Raw genomic sequence first — 18771 nt, forward strand, 5'->3', positions numbered from 1 at the left:
TCCCAGCAGAGCTGCTGCAAACCTGCTGGCAGTGGGGGCTATGGGAGAGGCGTTTGATCCAACAAACTTTTCCCAGTAGTGAATGATTTGACTAAAAATAGCTCACCCTCGCCAGCTGGCTCCCACAGCCACTGTGCCACGCAGACCTGCCTGCCGCATTTGGTGCAAGACAGAGGAGCTGGGGGACCCGGGGGGTCTGGAGCTGGCCTGAGCGGTGCTCGCCCACTGTGGCATCCCTCCTGCTGCGAGGGGAAGTGCACGTGGTGGGAGAGGAAAAGGCCACGAGGATGAATCAGTTGCTCTTGCAGCCCATCTGTCCCCGTTCGGTGGGGCCCCACACTGAATTTCTTCCTAGCGCTCCGAGGTTTAGTGCTCTGCTTAGCTGCACTGCATGAGCTCTCCTTCTCCCCTTGAGCGGGGACTTGTAATTAGCAGTGTGGGATAAGCACGGCTCAGCAGAGAGAAGCAGATGACATTTGGTTGTCCTGAAAACCACGCGGCCTCTGTGGCCTGGGAGAGGCAGGAGGCGGAGGGCAATCATAAAATGGTTAGGGTTGGAAGGGACCTTCAAAGGTCATCTAGTCCAAGCCCCCTGCAAGGAGCAGGGACATCACTTGTCTGCTGGTGCCGGGGAAGGGGTGGCAAGGACAGATTTGGAACATCGCTGTGCCCCAAGAAGGGTGGAGCGGGGCTGCGATGTCCGAGCATGTGAGTTGCAGGGGTGAGTGGCCAAGCTCAGGGAAGAGACATTCCTGGTGGACTGGGGAAGTGGAGAAACCTCGTCTGGCAGCTTGGGTGCTTGGAGGCAGCATCCTAGATGCTCTCATATGTATGTGCATCTCCCAGAGGGATTTGCTCCTGTCCCCGTTGTGTTATCTCCTTGTTCCTTCAGGAGAGAGGAGGGATACTTGCTCATAAGGGGAAGCAGCATCATCAGAGCAGCTTCTTGCTCTCCGCAGTTGTCAAAATCATCCCCCAAATCCCCGAGGAAGGCTGCTGGCCTGATGGACCATGGTTAGAGGACTCTGGTGCCTTTGCTGCTTATTCCGTACAAGACAGCCGGGGCTTGCAGGTCCTGGGCTGAGGCCTCATGTCCTCTCCAGGAAAGGGTGTCCAGCCCTGCTCACCTGGGGCTTGTGCCAGTGCTGGAGCTCAGCACCGCGGAGCTGGACCCTTGGGCCACCTGGGGAAGGACAGCACCCACGGGCCAGCACAGCATCAAGCTTTTCTGCTTTAACTCTAGGGGTTTTGGTGAACATTATTCAGATAATGGAAAGAAGGAGCTCACCCAGCACATTGGGTGCTGAGGGTAGTTATGATGGTAATACCTGGTTACTTGGCTAAAGACTTGATTGCTGCCGCTGTGATACAAACACATGTACAGAGAAAACCCCTAAAAGGAATTTCCTCTTTGTAGGTCAGTGGTGCTGCTGGGAACCTGTTTCTCACTGCGGCTCTTTGTTAGTTAATCAGCTGCTAGAAGGAGAAAAATGAAGTATGGTGTGAGAGTCCCAGGTCTCCTGCCTCCAGAGGCTGTGTTCCTTGGCTGAGGAGAGCAGTTTGGGTTGAGATAACAGGGCTGAGTCACCTGGCAGCGTGTTGTTGTCTTTTAAGGATGCTGAGAGGACCTGTGTGTGTTTCTTCTTCCATCATTTGTCTGCTGGTGCCGAGGTCTCGGGAAGGCTGTTCTGGGTGGTTTGTGGGGTGGGATGCTGCCCAAGGTTGCGTCCTATTTCAACCCACATTGACATACAGGCTGAGAGATGCTCGCTGTGCCATCCCTGTTTGGCTGTGGCAGTCCCAGTGTGGGAGGGGACAGATAGATGCTGGCTGTGATCTCTCTGAGATCGCCGTTAGACAGGGTGGGTCCCAGCTGTGCACTGTCACAGCTGGGTGGTCTGCATCCTTGAATGTCCCCTGGGTTGTGCTGGGAGCATTGTGCTGCTCCCAGCCGCTGTGCAGGTGAAAGCACAAGTGCCAGTGTTGTTGCAGCTGGATATCCACACTCTAATTCAGTTTGACTGTTCCCAGTGCCCTGTGGCCGTGGTTTTATCTGGATGACAGTAGTCTGCAACAGTAAATTTCCTGACTTTTATTACTTTTAAACCAAAATTTGGGAGATAAATGTCTCTAGAAACTTCATTTTCTGGTATTGAAAGCCTGCTATGTGTCAAACAGCCAGATGCACCGTTGCTGTGCGGTGATGCCTTCTGCTCCCGCAGCAGCCAGGTGAGCGGGGAGCGGCACGTGCGGCTCTGTGCCGTGCTCTTGCCACGTCCCAGCTGTGCAACCGGGGATATGGACAGCGAGCGTCAGCCGGAGTCACCAGTGGGAAACTGCGTGTGGTACCACGGGGCGGCTCGACAGGTGGATACGCTATTTCCTTCTGCTTTAAGTTATTGCCGTTACCAAGGCTGCAAAGCCATCTTCTGCCCAGCTGTTAACGGGGAGCTGCGTGGCAAACATGCATGCAAAGGCTGCTTTGCAGCTGGAAGGGTTTGGAGGCACGGACACGTACCCGAGTTGTATGTTGTTGAGCAAACCCAGAGTGGAGGTAGGGCAGCTGGCCGACGGCGTGGTCCTGGCTCCGACCATGGCCCGTTCCTGGCGGATACCGAGCTGCGGGTTTCCGTGAAGAGGATGGGAAGATAACTCTGTGTTTCAAAACCGGCCATGTGTTGGTTTGCCATAGGTTTCCCTTTCGTGGGAGGCGGGGCTGGAGTTTAAACAGCAGAAGCTGAATTACGTGGACGAATGTGGTGGTTTTCCCACTAATTTAGATTTTGTGTAAAAATAAAGCGGGTTTGTTTTTGATGCAAGGAGGGGACCAAAGGCTAGAAGACAGACGGTTGTCCTGATGTCAGATGCTTCATATGTGGCGCCTGGCATCCCGCGAGCACCCTCGTTAGCATGTAGCCTCGTCAGCTTTCCTTAACAAAATGTTCTGGCATCCTCCCTTCTCTGCTTGTCACTTCTCCGGAGGGATCGTGGCTTGTTCTGCTGGCAGCATGAGCCCTGTTTACTTAGGCGGAGGCAGAGCTAATTATTTCTATTTATTTCCTCAAACTTTCTCAGTCTTTCATTTGAGCTAAGTTTGAGCTTTTTCACTTGTCTCCAAGCCTGGAAGTCACCGGCGTCCCTGGAGCAAGCCTGGTGGGAGATGCATGGGTAGGCATCAGGAGAGCCGGTGTCCACGTGGATGCTGGACCTGCTCTCGGGATGTGTCCTCGTTTGCTCTTGGCTAATTGTCCCTGCAGCTCTGCTGCAGCCATGCCAGGGCTCAAAACCCGGGGTGCTCGTGGCTGGTATGCAAGAGAGCCTCTTGTCCTCCCCAAGGAAACGTTTGGGGAAGAAAGAGGGCTGCAGAATTGTTGTTTAAAAAGAAAAACAAACAAACAAACACAAAAAAAAACCAAAACAAAAAACCCAAATCAAAACAACAACAAAAAAACCACCACAAAAAATGAAATTGCAAAACAAAAGCCCCCAAACCCCAAAGAAAACCTGGTGTGGCTGGATGAGGAGTTAAGCTTTAGCAGGGGAGGGTTGAAAATGAGCAAAGCGATATGAGAAGGAAAGGCATATGGTAGGAAAATGAGAAATTGTAAAGGTACCCAGGACTGGATTGAAAAAGTAAGTAATTAATGCTTTTAAAAAAATAAGTTGCATCGGTAAGCAAAATAGTGAAGTGAAGAATCTGTTTATAGCTTTCAGTGGGAGCAACCAAGCTCTTCTTATCGATGTGCTAATTAATTTGCTGAAGCTCTTACTTGGCAGTTGCCTTTTTTTCTTTCTGGCAAGCTTGCCAAGGGGTGAGCATCCCTTGGGCTGGGCAGGTTTAAATTTAGGGGCAGCTTTAGACACTTCATCCTTGTGGTGCAGCACAAGAGATGGGATGCTTCCCCTGAGCTGTGGGGACATCAGGCTTATTTTGGCTAGCGTGGGGGCCCATGCTTTGTTTTGTCCCCTCAGTTACTCTTAGATTTTTTTTTTTTCTAGATTTAGTTTCTTTTTGCTGCTGGTGTGGTCATTTCCCAACCTTTCTCCCGACTGCCATTCTTGCCTCCCTGTTTGCTCTGGAAAAGCAATGATGTGTTGAACAGAGCTTCTCCAACATGAGAATAAAGCATTTCACTACAATAAGTCTTTGTGTGTATTCTCAGACACGAGCATCTCCTGTCCATAGAGCATCCTCTATTTTGCTTAGCCAAGGAGCGTTGCTCAGCATGGTGTTTCTGGCAGCGTTCCTGCACCTTTTACTCTGATGTGCAGCTTCCAAATCAAAGCCACACTGATATTTCCAAATCCAGCCTCCTAAGCCTGTCTCTGCCAGGTTGCCTGGCCCTCATCCTGGGAGTGCGGGGCTGGAGAGTGGGCATGGATGCTCTGGCCGGGGATGCTCTGGTGCTGTGCCCACCTGGAAGGCAGCGTGCTTCCCAGGGAGGGCTGGCTGCAGGTTTGAGAGGTGCAGGGGTGCCCAGATTGGGAAGGAGGAGGAAAGCAGTAGGGCAGGAGGTGCTACTCCACTTAGGGGTCCAGTGTTGTGCGCCTTGTGCCTGGTTTGAGAGGGTCTAGCCCAACAAACGCAGGAGAAAGGGGACTTCCAGCTGATGTGGGAGGAAGGGAGGGGACTGGGAGGCAAATAGAGCAAACCCGTGAGCCTCCCCTCTGTGTCTTGTGCCCCTCCAGAGTGATGAGCTACAACAGCACCAAAGATGCTGGGATTCGGCGCGTGCTCCATCAGTGCCCCGGCGCCGGGTAGAGGGAATGAGCTGGATCCTGCCTCCCCCCGCTACATTCTGGCCCTGCCCGAGGAGGAGACATGGCGCAAGCACCGGCTGGGCCTGATGCAAACCACCCAGTCCTGCAACCTGCTGGAACCCGAGAGCCCGGCCGAGGCCCTGGTCTCGCGCGCCGCCAGCTTCGATGCTCTCTACGAGCCCCGCTCTCGGGACGCTGACGCTGGCACGGACACAGGCAGCACCTTCGATTTGGGGCTTGGCCAGTACGTCCCCGTGAGCCCAGATGTGATCAAGCGCCGGCGGGGAGGGCTGATCGAGCAGAGGGACATCATCAAGGCGCACGAGGCGCATAAGATGCAGAGCACGCCACAGGCGCGGAGGAAGGAGTGGGAGTAAGTACCAGCGAGCCCCCAGCCCAGGTGGGCAGCCGGGGGGAGTGGGAGCGTTCCTCGTCCTCTGTGGGGCTGGGGGGAGGGCTGAGGGCTGTCATGTTGCTGTCACCCCCAGGGAGCAGCCAGCACCAGCTATGCCCAATCTCCTGGCGCTTCTGAGCTGGGCTGCTTTTCCCCATCGCCTTTGTGTTCCAGTGGGGATTTTTAAAGGCAAGGAACAAACTGACACAGAGGGAATGCGATATTTTGTGGTTTTCTTTCTTTTTTTATTTTTTTTTCCCCCTCATCCTGCCAAAGCAGGGTCCTTTCCTCTCCCTCTTGCTCCAAAAACCGATGGGATGCATGGTCCTGCCTCCAGCAGCTGGGACCCCGTGCTCCCCACCAGCACCCTGGTGCCATGCCCTGGGGCTTGACTTGTCCCACAGAGCTTGGGCTGGTCTGACCTGTGTGGACCACGGTATTTTTTTCTGACGGGGTGCGTGTGAGAGATGGAGAGAAATACTGGTGTGCCGCTTGCGGGAGGTGAGCTTTTCAGCTGAAATGATCAGGGCTGGAACGTGCGGTATCTGATGGGAACGGTGCAAAAGAGCCACTGTGGATCATCCTGGAGCGGTTAGTGGGATGGAGAGCCTGGCAAAAGGGATCTTGGAAGTCTTCTGTCTCCGAGGACTGGCTGGGATGGAGTTTATTCTGGCTGCAGTGGGGCTTTCAGATGTGTTCGGGGTCATTGCCTTCTGCTTTGACTGTGGCTTGAGCCCCGCTGCAGGGGGATTTGTATTTATTCCTAACAAGTGACAAAGTCCCCCTGAATCAGAGCAAGCTGGAGACATTAATGAACCTGGGAGAATGGAGGAGAAGTGCTTGGCAGAGATAGGACCTCTATTTTACTTCTTTTCCTTTAATTTCTTCCTATAGTTTGCTTTGGTGCTGCAAACGAAACCCAGCTCCAGGTCCTGTGCTCTTCTCCCTCGCCCAGCATTCGCTGCACAAGCTGCATTTCAATTGCAAGGTTCCCCCCCTTGTGTCTGTTCAGCAAAACTGCCTGGGAATTTACCTCCGGAACATCCTGCTGCTCCGGAGCAGCTCCCTGCCTTGGGCACTTTATTTGGGGCAATGATCAATATATTATAAAACCAGGGCAGTGAAAGAGATGAGAGCCCCTGTATTAATTAGGTGTAGCGTGTTTCAATGACATCCAGGTCAGTGCTCCGCTGGTTTGAAGTACGTGAGATTTCTGTGGGATGCTTCGCATGATAAAATTTGATAGTGCTGAGGCTGCGCCTGCCTTTTTTTTTTTTTTTTTTTGGAGGGCAGCCCATCAGCGAGGCGGGCTCTCCCCAACCCTTTGCGCTCCGTGCTCATCCCTTTGCTCCTAGGGAACCTCCTGGCCGGTGACTCGAGAAGCCTCACGCGGGGGAAATAAATTGACATATGGGCTCGGCAAGCGCTCGGTGCCTTGTTATCTTTCGTGACCCACCGGGGATGCCAGATGAATAAATCATGGCTGGGCAGGAAGCAGAGGGATGGCCTCGTTAATTGTCGGCTGGCAGAGCGAGTTCCTAGAGCGGCTGCTTGTTAATTAACTGCCTGGATGGCTCTATTTTGTGGTGTGGAGATGAAGCCGGAGCCGTTCCCACTCGTACTGTGTGGGATGTGCCCCTTTTGCTGCCGCTGGCTTCTCCATCTAGCAGTAACTCAAACACAAAGCCCAATATTTCTGTCTCTAACACAGTGGGAATAGGCAGGCGGCTGCCATCCCAACCTCTCACTGTTTGAGTGTTTCCCCAGGCTGATGGGGTCCAATCTTTGCATCTCCTAGCTCCTGGATGCTTAGTTTTGGCATTTCAGCCCACTTTACAATGCTTTATGGGTGTGCATGGGAAGTCATGTCCAAGGCAGGTGTCTCTGAGATTTGGGATGGGCTCTTCTCCCTTCACCAGGGTCTGGCGTCTGGCCGTGGGGCGCTCTCTTTGCAGATGCCCAGGTCCATGGCCCACAGGAGATGGAGATGTTGGCACTGCAGAAGCTCTTGGTGCTGAGGGGTTGCTGAGCTCTGGGCTTAGGCTTCACAGACCTCGTGTCCCACAAAGGACCAGAGACCCCCGCTGCCCATCCTGGCCAAGTCCCTTTCCGGGGAGCCAGCGATCTCGGCATGGCGGGCTGGGCCTCTCCCGGAGTTAGCTGCCTTGATACCCCTTCAGCCTATAAAAACCACATTCCAGAGGCTCCTGCTTTAACATCAGAGACATAGAACTGTTGTGTTTCCCCAAAAACTTTCCCAAAGTACCAGCTGGTGTGCAGGGCCAGTAATCCCCCACAGATAGCATGTGGGGGAGGAAAAACAAATTAATTACCTTATCTTTGATTTTATTAGTAGTAATGTGATTTCCCTATGATTTAATTTTCGGAAGGGCTCATCTCGCAGGTGGGCATGGGTTGAATTGCCCTTGAGACTTTCACCTGGGAGATCTGGTGCTGGTTCTCCTGGTGAGCCCTGCCGACCACAGAGCTCAGCCATCGGTGCGGGTGGTCTTCTGCAGCCCCAGTGTCCTGACGGGCATTAGGTGGAACATGAGGTGGTTTTTTTTCTCGGTTTTGAGCTGTGGCAGACCCTGGGGGATGGCTGACTTGCAGCACCATCTGCCATGCACTGTTCAAGTGTGCTTAGCTTTATGGTGGAGGGTGCGTGTGCCTGCCTGCCTTGTTCTTGTGTAGGGGACTTAAGCACAAGGTGGACACTAAAACCCATTTTCCAGTGTCCCACCCTGATGCCCTGCCTTCCTTCCCACTGTTCATGTGTTAGGGCTGAGGATGGAGATATCTGCTGCGCTTCGGCAAGGCTTGGCCTGCTGCAGCTACGTGGAGTGGTTGTTGTTGCATCACCAGTGTCTTTGCCAGGTATACGTGGCAGCATTGTTTGGACTATGCCTGGCTGAGAGAGAGTTCAAAAGAAAAGCTCCTTGTCAAAATAAGCAACCGGGGAATCTCCTGTTGCTTCTCCAGGCTGAGCAGCTGCTTCCTTAGCTGATGGTAAGGACAGGCAGAGCCACCCAGGAGCATCCCAGAAAAGCCTCAGGCTGAGTTTGCAGCAGACAGGACCCAAACCCACCTTGCATGGCTTAAAACCACATGCGCATGGGTATTTGCGTTTAGCTTGTGCGATTTGGGGAACGCAAGCTGAGCCCTCATTTTGGAGTGATGTCTACAGCAAGGATGCATGGAAAAGCCTGATTCCCAGATGTTGGGCAGGGAATGCAGGAGCAGAGGAGACCGGAGGGGAAACAGCTGGGTCTTTGTACAGTGTGGAGGTGGGATGCTGTAATTGGGAGTTGGAGTACCTGGGTGATGGGTGGCAGGTTTCAGTGTCCTGCGGGAAGCGATGTGCTCTGCCCACAGTACAGGGCAGTGCTCCCAAAGGATATGGTTGTTAAAAGCGATCTCCTGCCTTGTAGCATCTTAGAGTTAATGGCTTTGGTGTTAGGCGTTTGCTACGTCTCCCTTGCATGGTATGATCCACGGTGAGATCCCTGGAGCCTGTGGTCTGTGGAGAAGCAGGACAGGAGAGCTTTCTGCTGCTCACTCAGATCCGTACCTGCAACACAGACCGTGGGGAGCCTTTTGGGCTGGAGCGTAATGTTACTGCAGCTCTGCCTTCACGCGGCTTTATTGGAAGAAGAGAACAGAAGAAACTGAAAACCCGCAGGGTGTTGCTAACAGATCTCAGTGGCTCTTTATGACTTGGCAGTCTGTCTCGTTATGTGCACACTCTGCATCCCAGATTACAAATGAAGCTGACTTTTTTAATCCTTTTTTTTTTTTTTTTTCTCCTTGGTGCCGAATGAGACAAAAGCCCTCACTTGGCGTGCACTGGGCTGCCAGCTCCATTGCCGCTTCCCAGCGTATTCCCCAGCGCGTCGCACCATCTGGGTTTGATTGGCGGCAGTGATGGAGAGGGCACTGGCTCTTGGCCGCAGTGTCAGTGTTGGGAGGGACCTGTGAAGCAGCAGCCCTCGCTTCCTGGTGGGTGCTGCTGGGGAAGGGAGCAGGTGCCTCAGCATCCCTGCCTGGTCTCGGCTCCGGCACCAGTGTTTGGTGCTCTCCTCCCTTTCCTTTAGTGCAGACGAGGTTTTGACACATGGGGAGGAGATTTTTTTTTTCTGACCCAGGATGAACTCGAGTTCTGCTGAATGTCCCGTCAACAGCATGGAAATAGCAGCATCTTTCCCTGAATTGCCTCAAAGTCCAGGTTTCTGGCACACCCTGGAGGAAGAATTATTTCCTTTCTGAGTTAATTTAGGTGACTTTGCAAAGGGTTGCCGGGAGGGTGGGCATTTGTGGTCGGTCCCAGCCTTCCCACATGGCTGAGGCCACTCTTTCAGCGAGCTGGGCTCTTTAGGAGCTGGTTGCTGAGCGTGGAGGATGAGGCGGATCTTGGCGGATGCCTCCGTTCAGGAGCCGCTGCCTTGCGTTTTATCACTGCATCCTGGCACATCTTGTTCCTGCTTCCCTCCCTGGAGTCGCAGCTGTGGGTGCCGGGAAGCTTTTTTAGCACATCTCAGAGCTGCATTCAAAGCCGTACTGGGACTGCTTGTGCTTCCCAGGAACCAACTTTTGGAGAGAGCTTCCCCCCTTGGCCTGTGGCTGGCCGTAGCTCAGAAGCAGAATTGCTGGGAGGCGGTGAGATGGGAAGGAAACTCAAGCAGGGTCAGCTACAGCAGGCTGCCGAGGACCATGTCTGGTTGAGTTTTGAGTATCTCCGGGGTTGAAGACTCCACCGCCTCTCTGGGCAGCCTGTCCTAAATACTCAGTCCCCCTCACAGTCAAAAAATTTACTCCTATGTATAAATAGTTTATTTTATTGAGGTTCATGCCAATTGCCTTGTGTCTGGTTATTGGGTGCCACACATGACTGGACAAGGGGCCCTACCTTTACTCCCCACCATCAGGTATTGATACACGTTGCGAAGATCTGCTCTGAGCCTTTTCCAGTCGGGTTGAGCAGCCCCAGCTCTCCCAGCCTCTCTGCATCGGGTGGATGCTCTACTCCTTCAGTCACCTTTGCTGGGGTTGCTCTGGTAAGTCCACGTCTCTCCTGTCCTGGCGAGCCCGGCACTGGGCGTAGCGCTCTGGATGTGTCTCTGCAGGTCATCTCCTCGCCCTGCTGACAACACTTTGCCTAATGCAGGGCGCTGCTGGCTCATGATGGACGTGGTGCCCACTGGGTCCCTCAGGGTTTTCTCTGCCAAGCTGCTTCCCAGCCAGCCTGCGCCAGGTTTGTTCCTGCCCAAGCGCAGGGCTTAGCGTTTTCCTCAGCTGAGCTGCATGCTGTTCCTCTACCTCTTTCTCCAGGCTGTCAAAGCCCCTCTGGATGGCAGCAGAACCCTCTGCTTCACCAGTCTTGGTTTTGCATCTTCCTCCTGTGCTGAGCTCTGCGAGCACGGTTCAGTGCAGCATGCGTGCAACAAAACCTCTGGTGTTCAATACCTTCGTCCTTTCCCTCCCCAGGAATAATCCAACCCGTTCCCCTCTCCCAGGCAGCCCCCACCTTGTCCCTTTGTGAAGGGGGGCTGTCTGGCCAGGAGATGTTTGTGAGAGAGGTGCTTTCCAGCCTCTCAAGTGTGTATGGTTCACATCACTTTCTCGTCGCTGTTTCTACGATGTAGTACATCTCCACTCCTCCCCCATGTATGTTTAAGGGTAATAAGATAATTTAGGGTGGAGGGCACCTCAGGAGCTATCCAGCCCTGTCAGATTATAACTTTTAATTTAACTGTGTTTTACATTTTAAAACATCTTGAACACGTTTTACACTTTAAACCATAGATGACTTCTTGTTGCGCACTCCCAAAATGGCATTTTCTTCATTTCAAACCACATAGTTTTCAAACTTGGGTAAGGTTTTTGAAAGTCTCATTAAAACCCAGCTGTGGGGGTTGGTGCACAACCTGTCCCCAGAGAAACTTGCTCCTTGCAGACTTACCTGTACTGTGGAAATGGCATTTCCACCTGACCATGCACGATCGGATGCAGTCGATGGTGAAGCTTCTAGTCCGTGTACGTGTGGGACATGATCTCAGTTCAGCTGCCTCTGAAGGGTTATGGCCTTTCCTTCAGCACTTGCAAGTTGCTCCTCTCTATTTCCCAAGGTGTTTGCTGCGTTTGTGCGTGGGGGTAGCTGTGGTCCCAGCCACGGGGGACCATGGTGCCGAAGGACATCACTGTGGAATTGTCCTTCCCAAAACCCACCCAAAAGAGCTGCTGGTGTGGCTCATCTTTCACTCCTGATGCTAGCCCGCTGCGTGAGGGTTGCTTGGCAGGAAGCAGCTCTCCTGCCAGCCTGGGGCACGCTGCTGTGGTGGATGATGCTGTCATGAAACACACGTTGTCTTTGCAAGCTCTGACACAAACACAAGTCTTTTTTTTTTTTTTTTTTTCCTTTCTTTCTTTCTTCCCTGCTGCAGCTCATGAGATGGTAAAACAGTAGCTAATGTGCTGTAACTGTCCTCTCCATGTGTTTGCTTGAGTGGAAATAAGCCTAAAAATTCTTCAATTAACTTTTTCCCATTGAGGAATCATGCTCAGCCGTGCTTTCCTGGGGATGGGCGAGGGTGTTTGCCTTCGCAGAGGCTGTCGAGCTGATGACTGCCTGTCGCTGCGGCAAGGGGGACAGTTTTTTCGCACCTCCCAGCACTGAGTAGCTTTCAGAGAGAGGGTTTTGCTCTTTGGCCTTTTCTCTTTCACAGGTTTTGGAAGATGGAAGAAGCATCTCCTTCCTGGCTGTGTGCCAGGGATGGGGCTTCTCTAGCTGCCTTAAGCATCAGCTGCTCAGCCTAAGTTCAGGCTTGCCGGGAAAATTCAACAGCTCCATCTTCTCCTGGCTCTTGTCCTGACAATGTAATTTTACTGAAGCCGCCTTGTTTGCTAGCAGGTTGCTTCTGAGAAAACTGAGCCTGTGAGTTTGGCTTCACGAGATTGGGGATGGAGATGATGGTGAGTTTCTAGTCCAGCTTTCTTTTTATGGCCAGGATATTTGCAGCCCAAAGGGAGGAGGCTCCTCTGTCATCCTGCTTGCCAGTACTGTGGTTGCTGTGTTTGTCTGGCTCGAGCCTTGCAGAGCAGGCAGAGGATCAGAGAAAGCACGGGATGGTCCTCGGGCATGGACCTGCCTTTTGTGGGGGCGAAGGAGACTGAAAGAGAAGATCTCCCACTGGCTTTGGCAGGAGCTACCGCTGCTGTGCCAAAGGGATTGTGAGGATGCTGATGGAGAAAGTGTGGGCTTTCTTTTGCTTTGGATAGTGTAAAGGGTAGAAAAATGCTTCTAAAAATCCCTCTCCAACCCTTTGGTAGCCTAGAAAAAATAAGCTTTCTCCTGTTGACTGTCTACAGCTGGCCTGGGGATGTCTCTTCTGAGCTCAGTCTCCTTGTTCCCGTGCACATGTGAAGCTTGGCAGCTCGGTGTTTGGCTATGGCAGGATCTGCTCCTCGAGCCCCGTGCTTGCGAGGGTTTTGGTGGCAAGAAGGGGAACATTCTCCCAAGTCTGTGCTCCTCCCCTCCTTCTTGCCCTTGATCTCCTGTTCCCTGTGCTGCCCAGTCCTGGTCCTTCTCCTTTTTTTTTTTTTCTTCTTTCTTTTTTTTCCCCCTCCCTTGGATCCTCTTGAGTCAGCCTCTCTGGAAGTGGTGATGCTCAAAACTGGACCTGCCTGGGACAGAGGAGATGGAGAGGTTATATCTCACCTGCTGCCAGCTTGGTTAGTGCAGGACTGGGATGCTCTGTGGCTCGGCTGAGGGGAGAGGTTGTGCAGAGGGATTTGGGGGTTGGAAGCAGGGATGGAAATTCACTTTAATCTGGTGGAAAAGCAGGGGCAGGAGGACAGCTGTTCTTCAGGAGGTGGGATTGCTGCGCGCCTGCCCGGAGCAGCAGAGATGCGGCTGTGAATGTTAATTGGAGCCCGACTCATAAGGCTAAATAAAGCAGCAGGGCACTCCAGGCAATTTATTAACGGGCGATTATTTCAGGCCTCTTCAGCTGAGTCGTGAAGCCTCCCAGCCTACGGCAGAGAGAGCTAGCCCAAGGAGCACTGCGGTCGTCAGAAATGCTCAGTGTGGGACGTTTTGGTAGGAATTAGGAGAACGAGTAGCGGTAGGCTGGGGGATGCTTCCCTCTTGCATGGTATTACTGCGGCTGGCACCGGGGCAATGTGATGCTGGCCCTCGTCTGTGGTGGTCTGGGTGGGGCGGGGTCTTTCCCAGCTCTGCCTGAACTGTTGGCAAACCTCTTGCGCTTGTTTGGCGACATTCACAACTGGCAAGGTGGCCCTTGGCATTGGCTCGGGTTTTTTGGAGAGTACAAAGGTACTCCCCCATCCTTGGGGAGGTGGGGGAGTGTGGAGCTTTCTTGGCTGTCCTTTAAACCTCTCCCAGCTCCTTCAGCCCACGACTGGTCGGTTGCTGAATCCCCCTTAGATTCAAGGTGCAGCATCCTTCTATTTTATCAGTAGCGCTGATGTGTGAGCTGCTCCGATCCCACAGCGACGCAGCATGGGGGAACACCCAACTTCAAGGCTCCGTGGCACATTTGGGCACTTCTGGTGGCTCCAAGAGCTATGAGAGGAGTTTAGCTTGGAGTGCTCATGATCCCAGAGCACTGTGGGCAATGTGAGCTCCAAGGCTCAGGCCACCCGAGCAGGACCTGGTGCTGGGGCTGTGATGCTGGCATCTTGGCATGCCTGGCCCACGCTGAAGGGTGCTTGGGGAGGGCATAAGCAGGAGATTATATGCAGCGGATGATCCCTGTTCTGACATCTCACCTGGCCTCTGGTGACACCTTTAGCGTGTCTCTCCTTTGCTTGTGCGGCTGGATGTCACAATGGATCAACACCTGTGTGCATGTGGTGAGGGGAGGAGAAGGGATGGTGCTTCATGGGTTTTCGTCCAGGCTCTGCCCAGAGCTCCCTGAAAAAAATGTGGCTAATGCATGTGATCAGCTCTGGCATCTCACCTCTTAGAGAAGCCGGGGACTGGTGGGCCCTGCTGGGGTGTGGTGGGACGTTGGGGGTTTGGGAACCTTGAGTGGGACCTGCTGGGAACTACACTCATGTTTGTGTGGCATTTTGCTTCGAGTTGGTGCTGCATTTTGTTTGGCAGCTGAGAACCAGCAGGTGTTTTAAAAAATGGGGCCAAAGATGCTCTGGGCTGGATTCTCTTAGGCAAGCGCTTGCGGAGAGGTTAGGAAAAGGGGTCTTTGGGGTGGGAATGCAAGGTGTGCTGCACCTAGTCTCTTGGGAGGGGTCTGCAGGGGGGAAGGCTGAGGGGAGAGCTGCTGTGGCACTGCTCCTTCAGCACCTCCATCACCTGTGCTCCAGCTTGTGAGAGCTTGTTGGGGTGAAGACATAGCCACCAAAACCTCCATTTCCAGGGGCTGTTCTTCCATCCTAGGAAAGAGCGCTTTACAAGATTGCTATCCCATCGATTTTAAAGATGCTGAGACTGGATGTTGGACTCATGGGTCTCGGTAATTAAAACCGGCAGTGTTTGTGACTATCGGTATGTTTTATGGTAGCGTGCAGCAAATTGCGCTTCCAGCCTAAAGCAGTCTCAAGTTTTTCTGCCACCGCTGCTGTGTGACACCTGGTGTGGCTGCTTCAGCCGAATGACTGGCAGGAGTTTGGTGGAGCAGTGGCAGTTTCTTAAATTTGGATGCGTGGTTTTAGCTCAGCGTGAAATTTGCTGGCTTTCACTAGTCTTCTGGCTGTCTCATTTCTTGGTGAATAAATTACGGTGCTGACCCTGAGAAGTCAGCCCTTCAGGTCAGTGTTGGAGATGTGTCCAGGGAATTTTGCAAGAAGATAACACTTGTCCCTGGTTTTAGCGCTGAGGAAGGCACGTTCTGGTGAGGCGGGCAGGTGTAGGGAGCACAGAGTTGGGCAAGGCTCCCCCCTGCCCAACCCTCAGCATAGCTAAAACTTTATTTAAGAAATAAAAGCTTGGCATTTTTGCAATTCTCTGCAAATGGGGAAAACATCTCTTCCTAATCCGGCAGGTAATGAATTTGTTCCTGGAAAAAAACCCTTCCATTCCTGCATGGTTATAAACATGCTTCTGAGTCACAGCTACCCAGTCCCAATTTGAAATTTGGCCAGAGCATGGTAGATGATTCTCATTTGATCCTAATTCCCCACCCCCCCCCCAGCATAGCTAAAACCTTATTTAAGAAACAAAATCAAATCAGGATGCCAAAAGCCACTTTCCAAGATGAGTACAGCCCATCAGAGCTCCTGGGACTATCAGTCACCAAAGCAGAGCCTGTCCCCTCCCCAGACCCTGCCTGGGCTGCGTCAGGGAGTGTCCCCTGCGTGATGTTGTCCCTGGGGAGCAGTCCCCCGGCTTTCTGAGCGACCCGGGGCTTGGCAGAGGATGCTCTTAACGATATTCCCTGGACCCAGCCACGCAGAGGTGGGAGATTTGGGATTGCTGTGCAGGAGAGAGCCCCGCGAAGGGATGCGATAGGTGCGCGGGAGGGATGCAGGGAAGCATCCCCGGGGAAGGGCAGGCAAAGTCGGGGGGCTCGGCTGCAGCCGGGAGCCCCATTGCCTGCTGTCGGAGGCTGGCATGGGGGGGACAGTGGCCGCTAGATGGCAATGCCGGAGCGGTGGCAGCCCCGGCCAATCGGCCCCGGGAGCATCCCTGCGGCGGAGGTGATGGGGAGGGGACCTGGTCCTCCCCCGGGAAGGGGTGGCCCGGTGGCTCCGGTGATGCCCTGCCTTGCGGGGAGGGGGGAAAGCAAGGAGGAGGCTTGGATGGCAATACCAGCGTGAGGAGGGGAGTTAATCTGTCTCTCTAAAACCCAGCCTAACCCAAGCGCCTTCCTGTCTCGGCACCTGCTGTTACCCTGTTTTCTTGGATTTCTTTCATTCACAACAACAAAAAAAAAAAAAAAGAAAAAAAAGAAAAAAGCAAAACAAAAAACAACCCAAAACCCAACTAACCCCACGTAGCTGGCTTGGAATCTCTGTGCCATGTTGAATCATGCGGGCATCAGCCATGCTTCTCCCTGACTCACCGATCCCAGCGTGCTGGGATGAGGGTCAAGACGAGAACGGCAATAAACATCCTGGGAAAGCGAGCCTCCATCTCTTGGCATAGCTGGAGACTTTTTTTTTTTTTTTGCTTTCAATCTTCTCTTAAGGAGCTGCTTTCTCATAAATATCCCATCCTTTAGCACTGTCTGAGCAGGAGAGAGGCTCCCAGTGGGGTCATCCCGTGCTCCACTCTGCAGCAGCGAATACAGAGTAGAGCTGAGAGCGAACCCTCAGGCGCAGGGGATCGCCCTCATGGAAGTATCCAGGTAAGGCCTGCACCCCTGCTTCGAGGGGGCTGGAGGAACACTGCCTTCATCCTCCTTGGCCCCTTGTACTGAGCGGTGGGGGCAGGCATGATGCCTCTGGGCAGGGGATGCAGGTCTGGGTCCAGCCTTCCTCATCCTCCTTGGCCTCCGGGTACCAGCCAGAGCCTGAGCGTTGAGGCTGGGGGGAAGCTTCCCTGCAGATTTGGGGGGATTGGAGAGGGCTGCGGAGGAGAGGCAGGAGCTCTGCGGGGCTGAGGATCTGCCCCTTGCAATCGGGCCAGCCCTGGGCTTAATTAACAGCGGCTTAAAGGGGTTGAAAGGTGGGAAGAGTGGTATCGCTCCTGGTGCTGCGCTGGTGGTGGGGAGGAGGAGGAGGAGGCAAAGAGGATGAGCCACAAATCGTAATTGATTTGTTTTAGAGTAGCCTCTTGCCTGGAATGAATTGAAGGGACTGTAATTAGGTGGTAGCTGGCGTGGCCTCCTTGCTGCCCATCGTTAGTGGAGTGAAAGCCCAGGGTCAATCTGGCTTATGCCAAAGCCAGCCAGGGGCCTGGAAAACATTTTTTTTGGGGGGATCTGCTCACACCTGCTCCACTCTGTGCTGCGGTGGCAGAGCTGGGGGGCTTGCTGAAACCCCCAATGACACTTGAGTCTGTTATAAGGCTAATTGGAGGAGCAAGGTTGATTAGAGGTGCAGCAGATGGGCGTCATGGTGGGCTCTGTGTCTGACTGAGGCTGTGGAAATGATCCCACAACCTTTTTTGCAGACACTCGCCTGTTATCTTGCTACAGAGGGCCTGATCCTTCCTCTTCCTCACTCAGGCAGCCTGAGGGCTCCTGGCAATACACCTGTGAGAGCCTGGGCCAAAAAGCGAGCCCTGTGGCCGTTCGGTCGTGGTAGTGCCTGGAGGGTGGTGAAGTCTGTGGAGAGGTGCTGCCAGGTTGTACCAGGGGAGCAGCCCTTGCCCAAACGAGTTAACAATTTACGTGAGTAAGGGCTTGATTTTAAAAAAAAAAAAAAACCTTTTTTTTTTTTTCCTGAGCTACCTCGAGTGTTCCTGGCTGCTGCACCGCAGATGTGGGGGCCAGGGCAGCCGCAGCTGTTTGTAGAGCAGGTTGCTGGTGCTGGAGTTGGATGCAGGGGGAAGAGCATCGTGGGGATGCAGGGTGTCTCATGATGCTGGCTGGAGTTGCGAGTGCCCTTCCTGTGGGAAGGGCAGGTAGTGAGCGCCAAAGGCCCTGGGGACCCTTTTGGATGTGGGCTTGAATGGGAGGGGTGGGTGATCCTGCATGTGAACAGCTGGCAGCGGGGAGGCCAGTACCCTGCCTGTTGGGTAGGGAGGATATTTGGGATGCCCTAGGGGAGCTGCACGTCCTTTGTGTGTGCAAGAGGGCAGGGCGGGTTCCCTCAAAGGCAGGCGGGCAGACAGCCCCGTGTTTCAGGGGGACCTCAGCACCCATATGGCTGCGGAGGTGAGGGCACAGCACCAGCCAAGTCCCTGATCCCTCTGCCTGTGGGGTAGCCGGGGGGGAGTGGGGTCAGTGCCGCACTGGCCCTGGGGCCAGCCCTCTTTCCCATGACAGCTGCTGCAGAGCGGCTTGTTTACACCTCTCCCATGAGCTGTTGCTTCTTCTGGCCAACCTCGAGCATCCAAAAGAAAATAGCGAGGTGGGGGGTGCTATGGAGGGTGGTCTGTATGCAAGGAAGCAGGCAGCCGCTGGTATCCGGGTGGCTCCTGCAGGGAACCGGGAACGCCAAAGTTTCCTAAGGATGGGGAGATGGTGCATGGGGCTGGAGAGATGCTTGGTGTGGGCTGAGATGGGATGAACCTCTTGCCTCCCCTTCAGGCAGGGGGGAGGCAGAGCCCCCCCCACCTTTGCCCCCAGTCTTTGCCCACCGATTTAGTCACTCACCTAGGAACACCATGTGCTGAAAACCCCTCTGCAGCCGGGGTGGGGAGGGGGACTTCTTGCAGGGTGGGGGCTCCCCCATTGCCTTTGTTCCCTTCAGACCCTCCCCTCGCCTCTGACTTTTTTTTTCCTTTGCGGCAGCAGCGCCCGTGCTTGCCAAAAGAATGCACTGGATGGAGCGAGGGAGCGAGCCGGGCGTGTTGCGTGTGTGCGCGCTTCTGTGTGCGTGTGTTGCCACTGACTTCATTAAAGCAAAGCTGTCCCCGAGCTGCAGAGGCGCGGCAGCCTTTAATTTCGTGGCCTGACTCTTGCGGGGAATACAGCATCGCCTTGACTGCCTCCCGCCCTGGCAGCGAAGGGCTGAGCATCCTTCAGGGGCTC

General features: G+C 53.9%; 1 protein-coding gene across 1 annotated transcript in view; it reads left to right on the top strand.

Moving 5' to 3' along the window:
• The first annotated feature begins 4715 nt into the window (after positions 1-4715).
• The window catches only part of CACNA1E (calcium voltage-gated channel subunit alpha1 E), a 105799-nt gene continuing 91743 nt past the window's right edge, over positions 4716-18771 (top strand). The window contains exon 1 of the mRNA XM_086753971.1: positions 4716-5134. Within this exon, the coding sequence (XP_086610097.1) occupies positions 4716-5134 (419 nt within the window). The remainder of the gene's footprint in view (positions 5135-18771) is intronic.

The sequence above is a fragment of the Chlamydotis macqueenii genome, chromosome 8, assembly GCF_036417535.1.
Source record: "Chlamydotis macqueenii isolate bChlMac1 chromosome 8, bChlMac1.mat, whole genome shotgun sequence".
Classification (NCBI taxonomy): Eukaryota; Metazoa; Chordata; class Aves; order Otidiformes; family Otididae; genus Chlamydotis; species Chlamydotis macqueenii.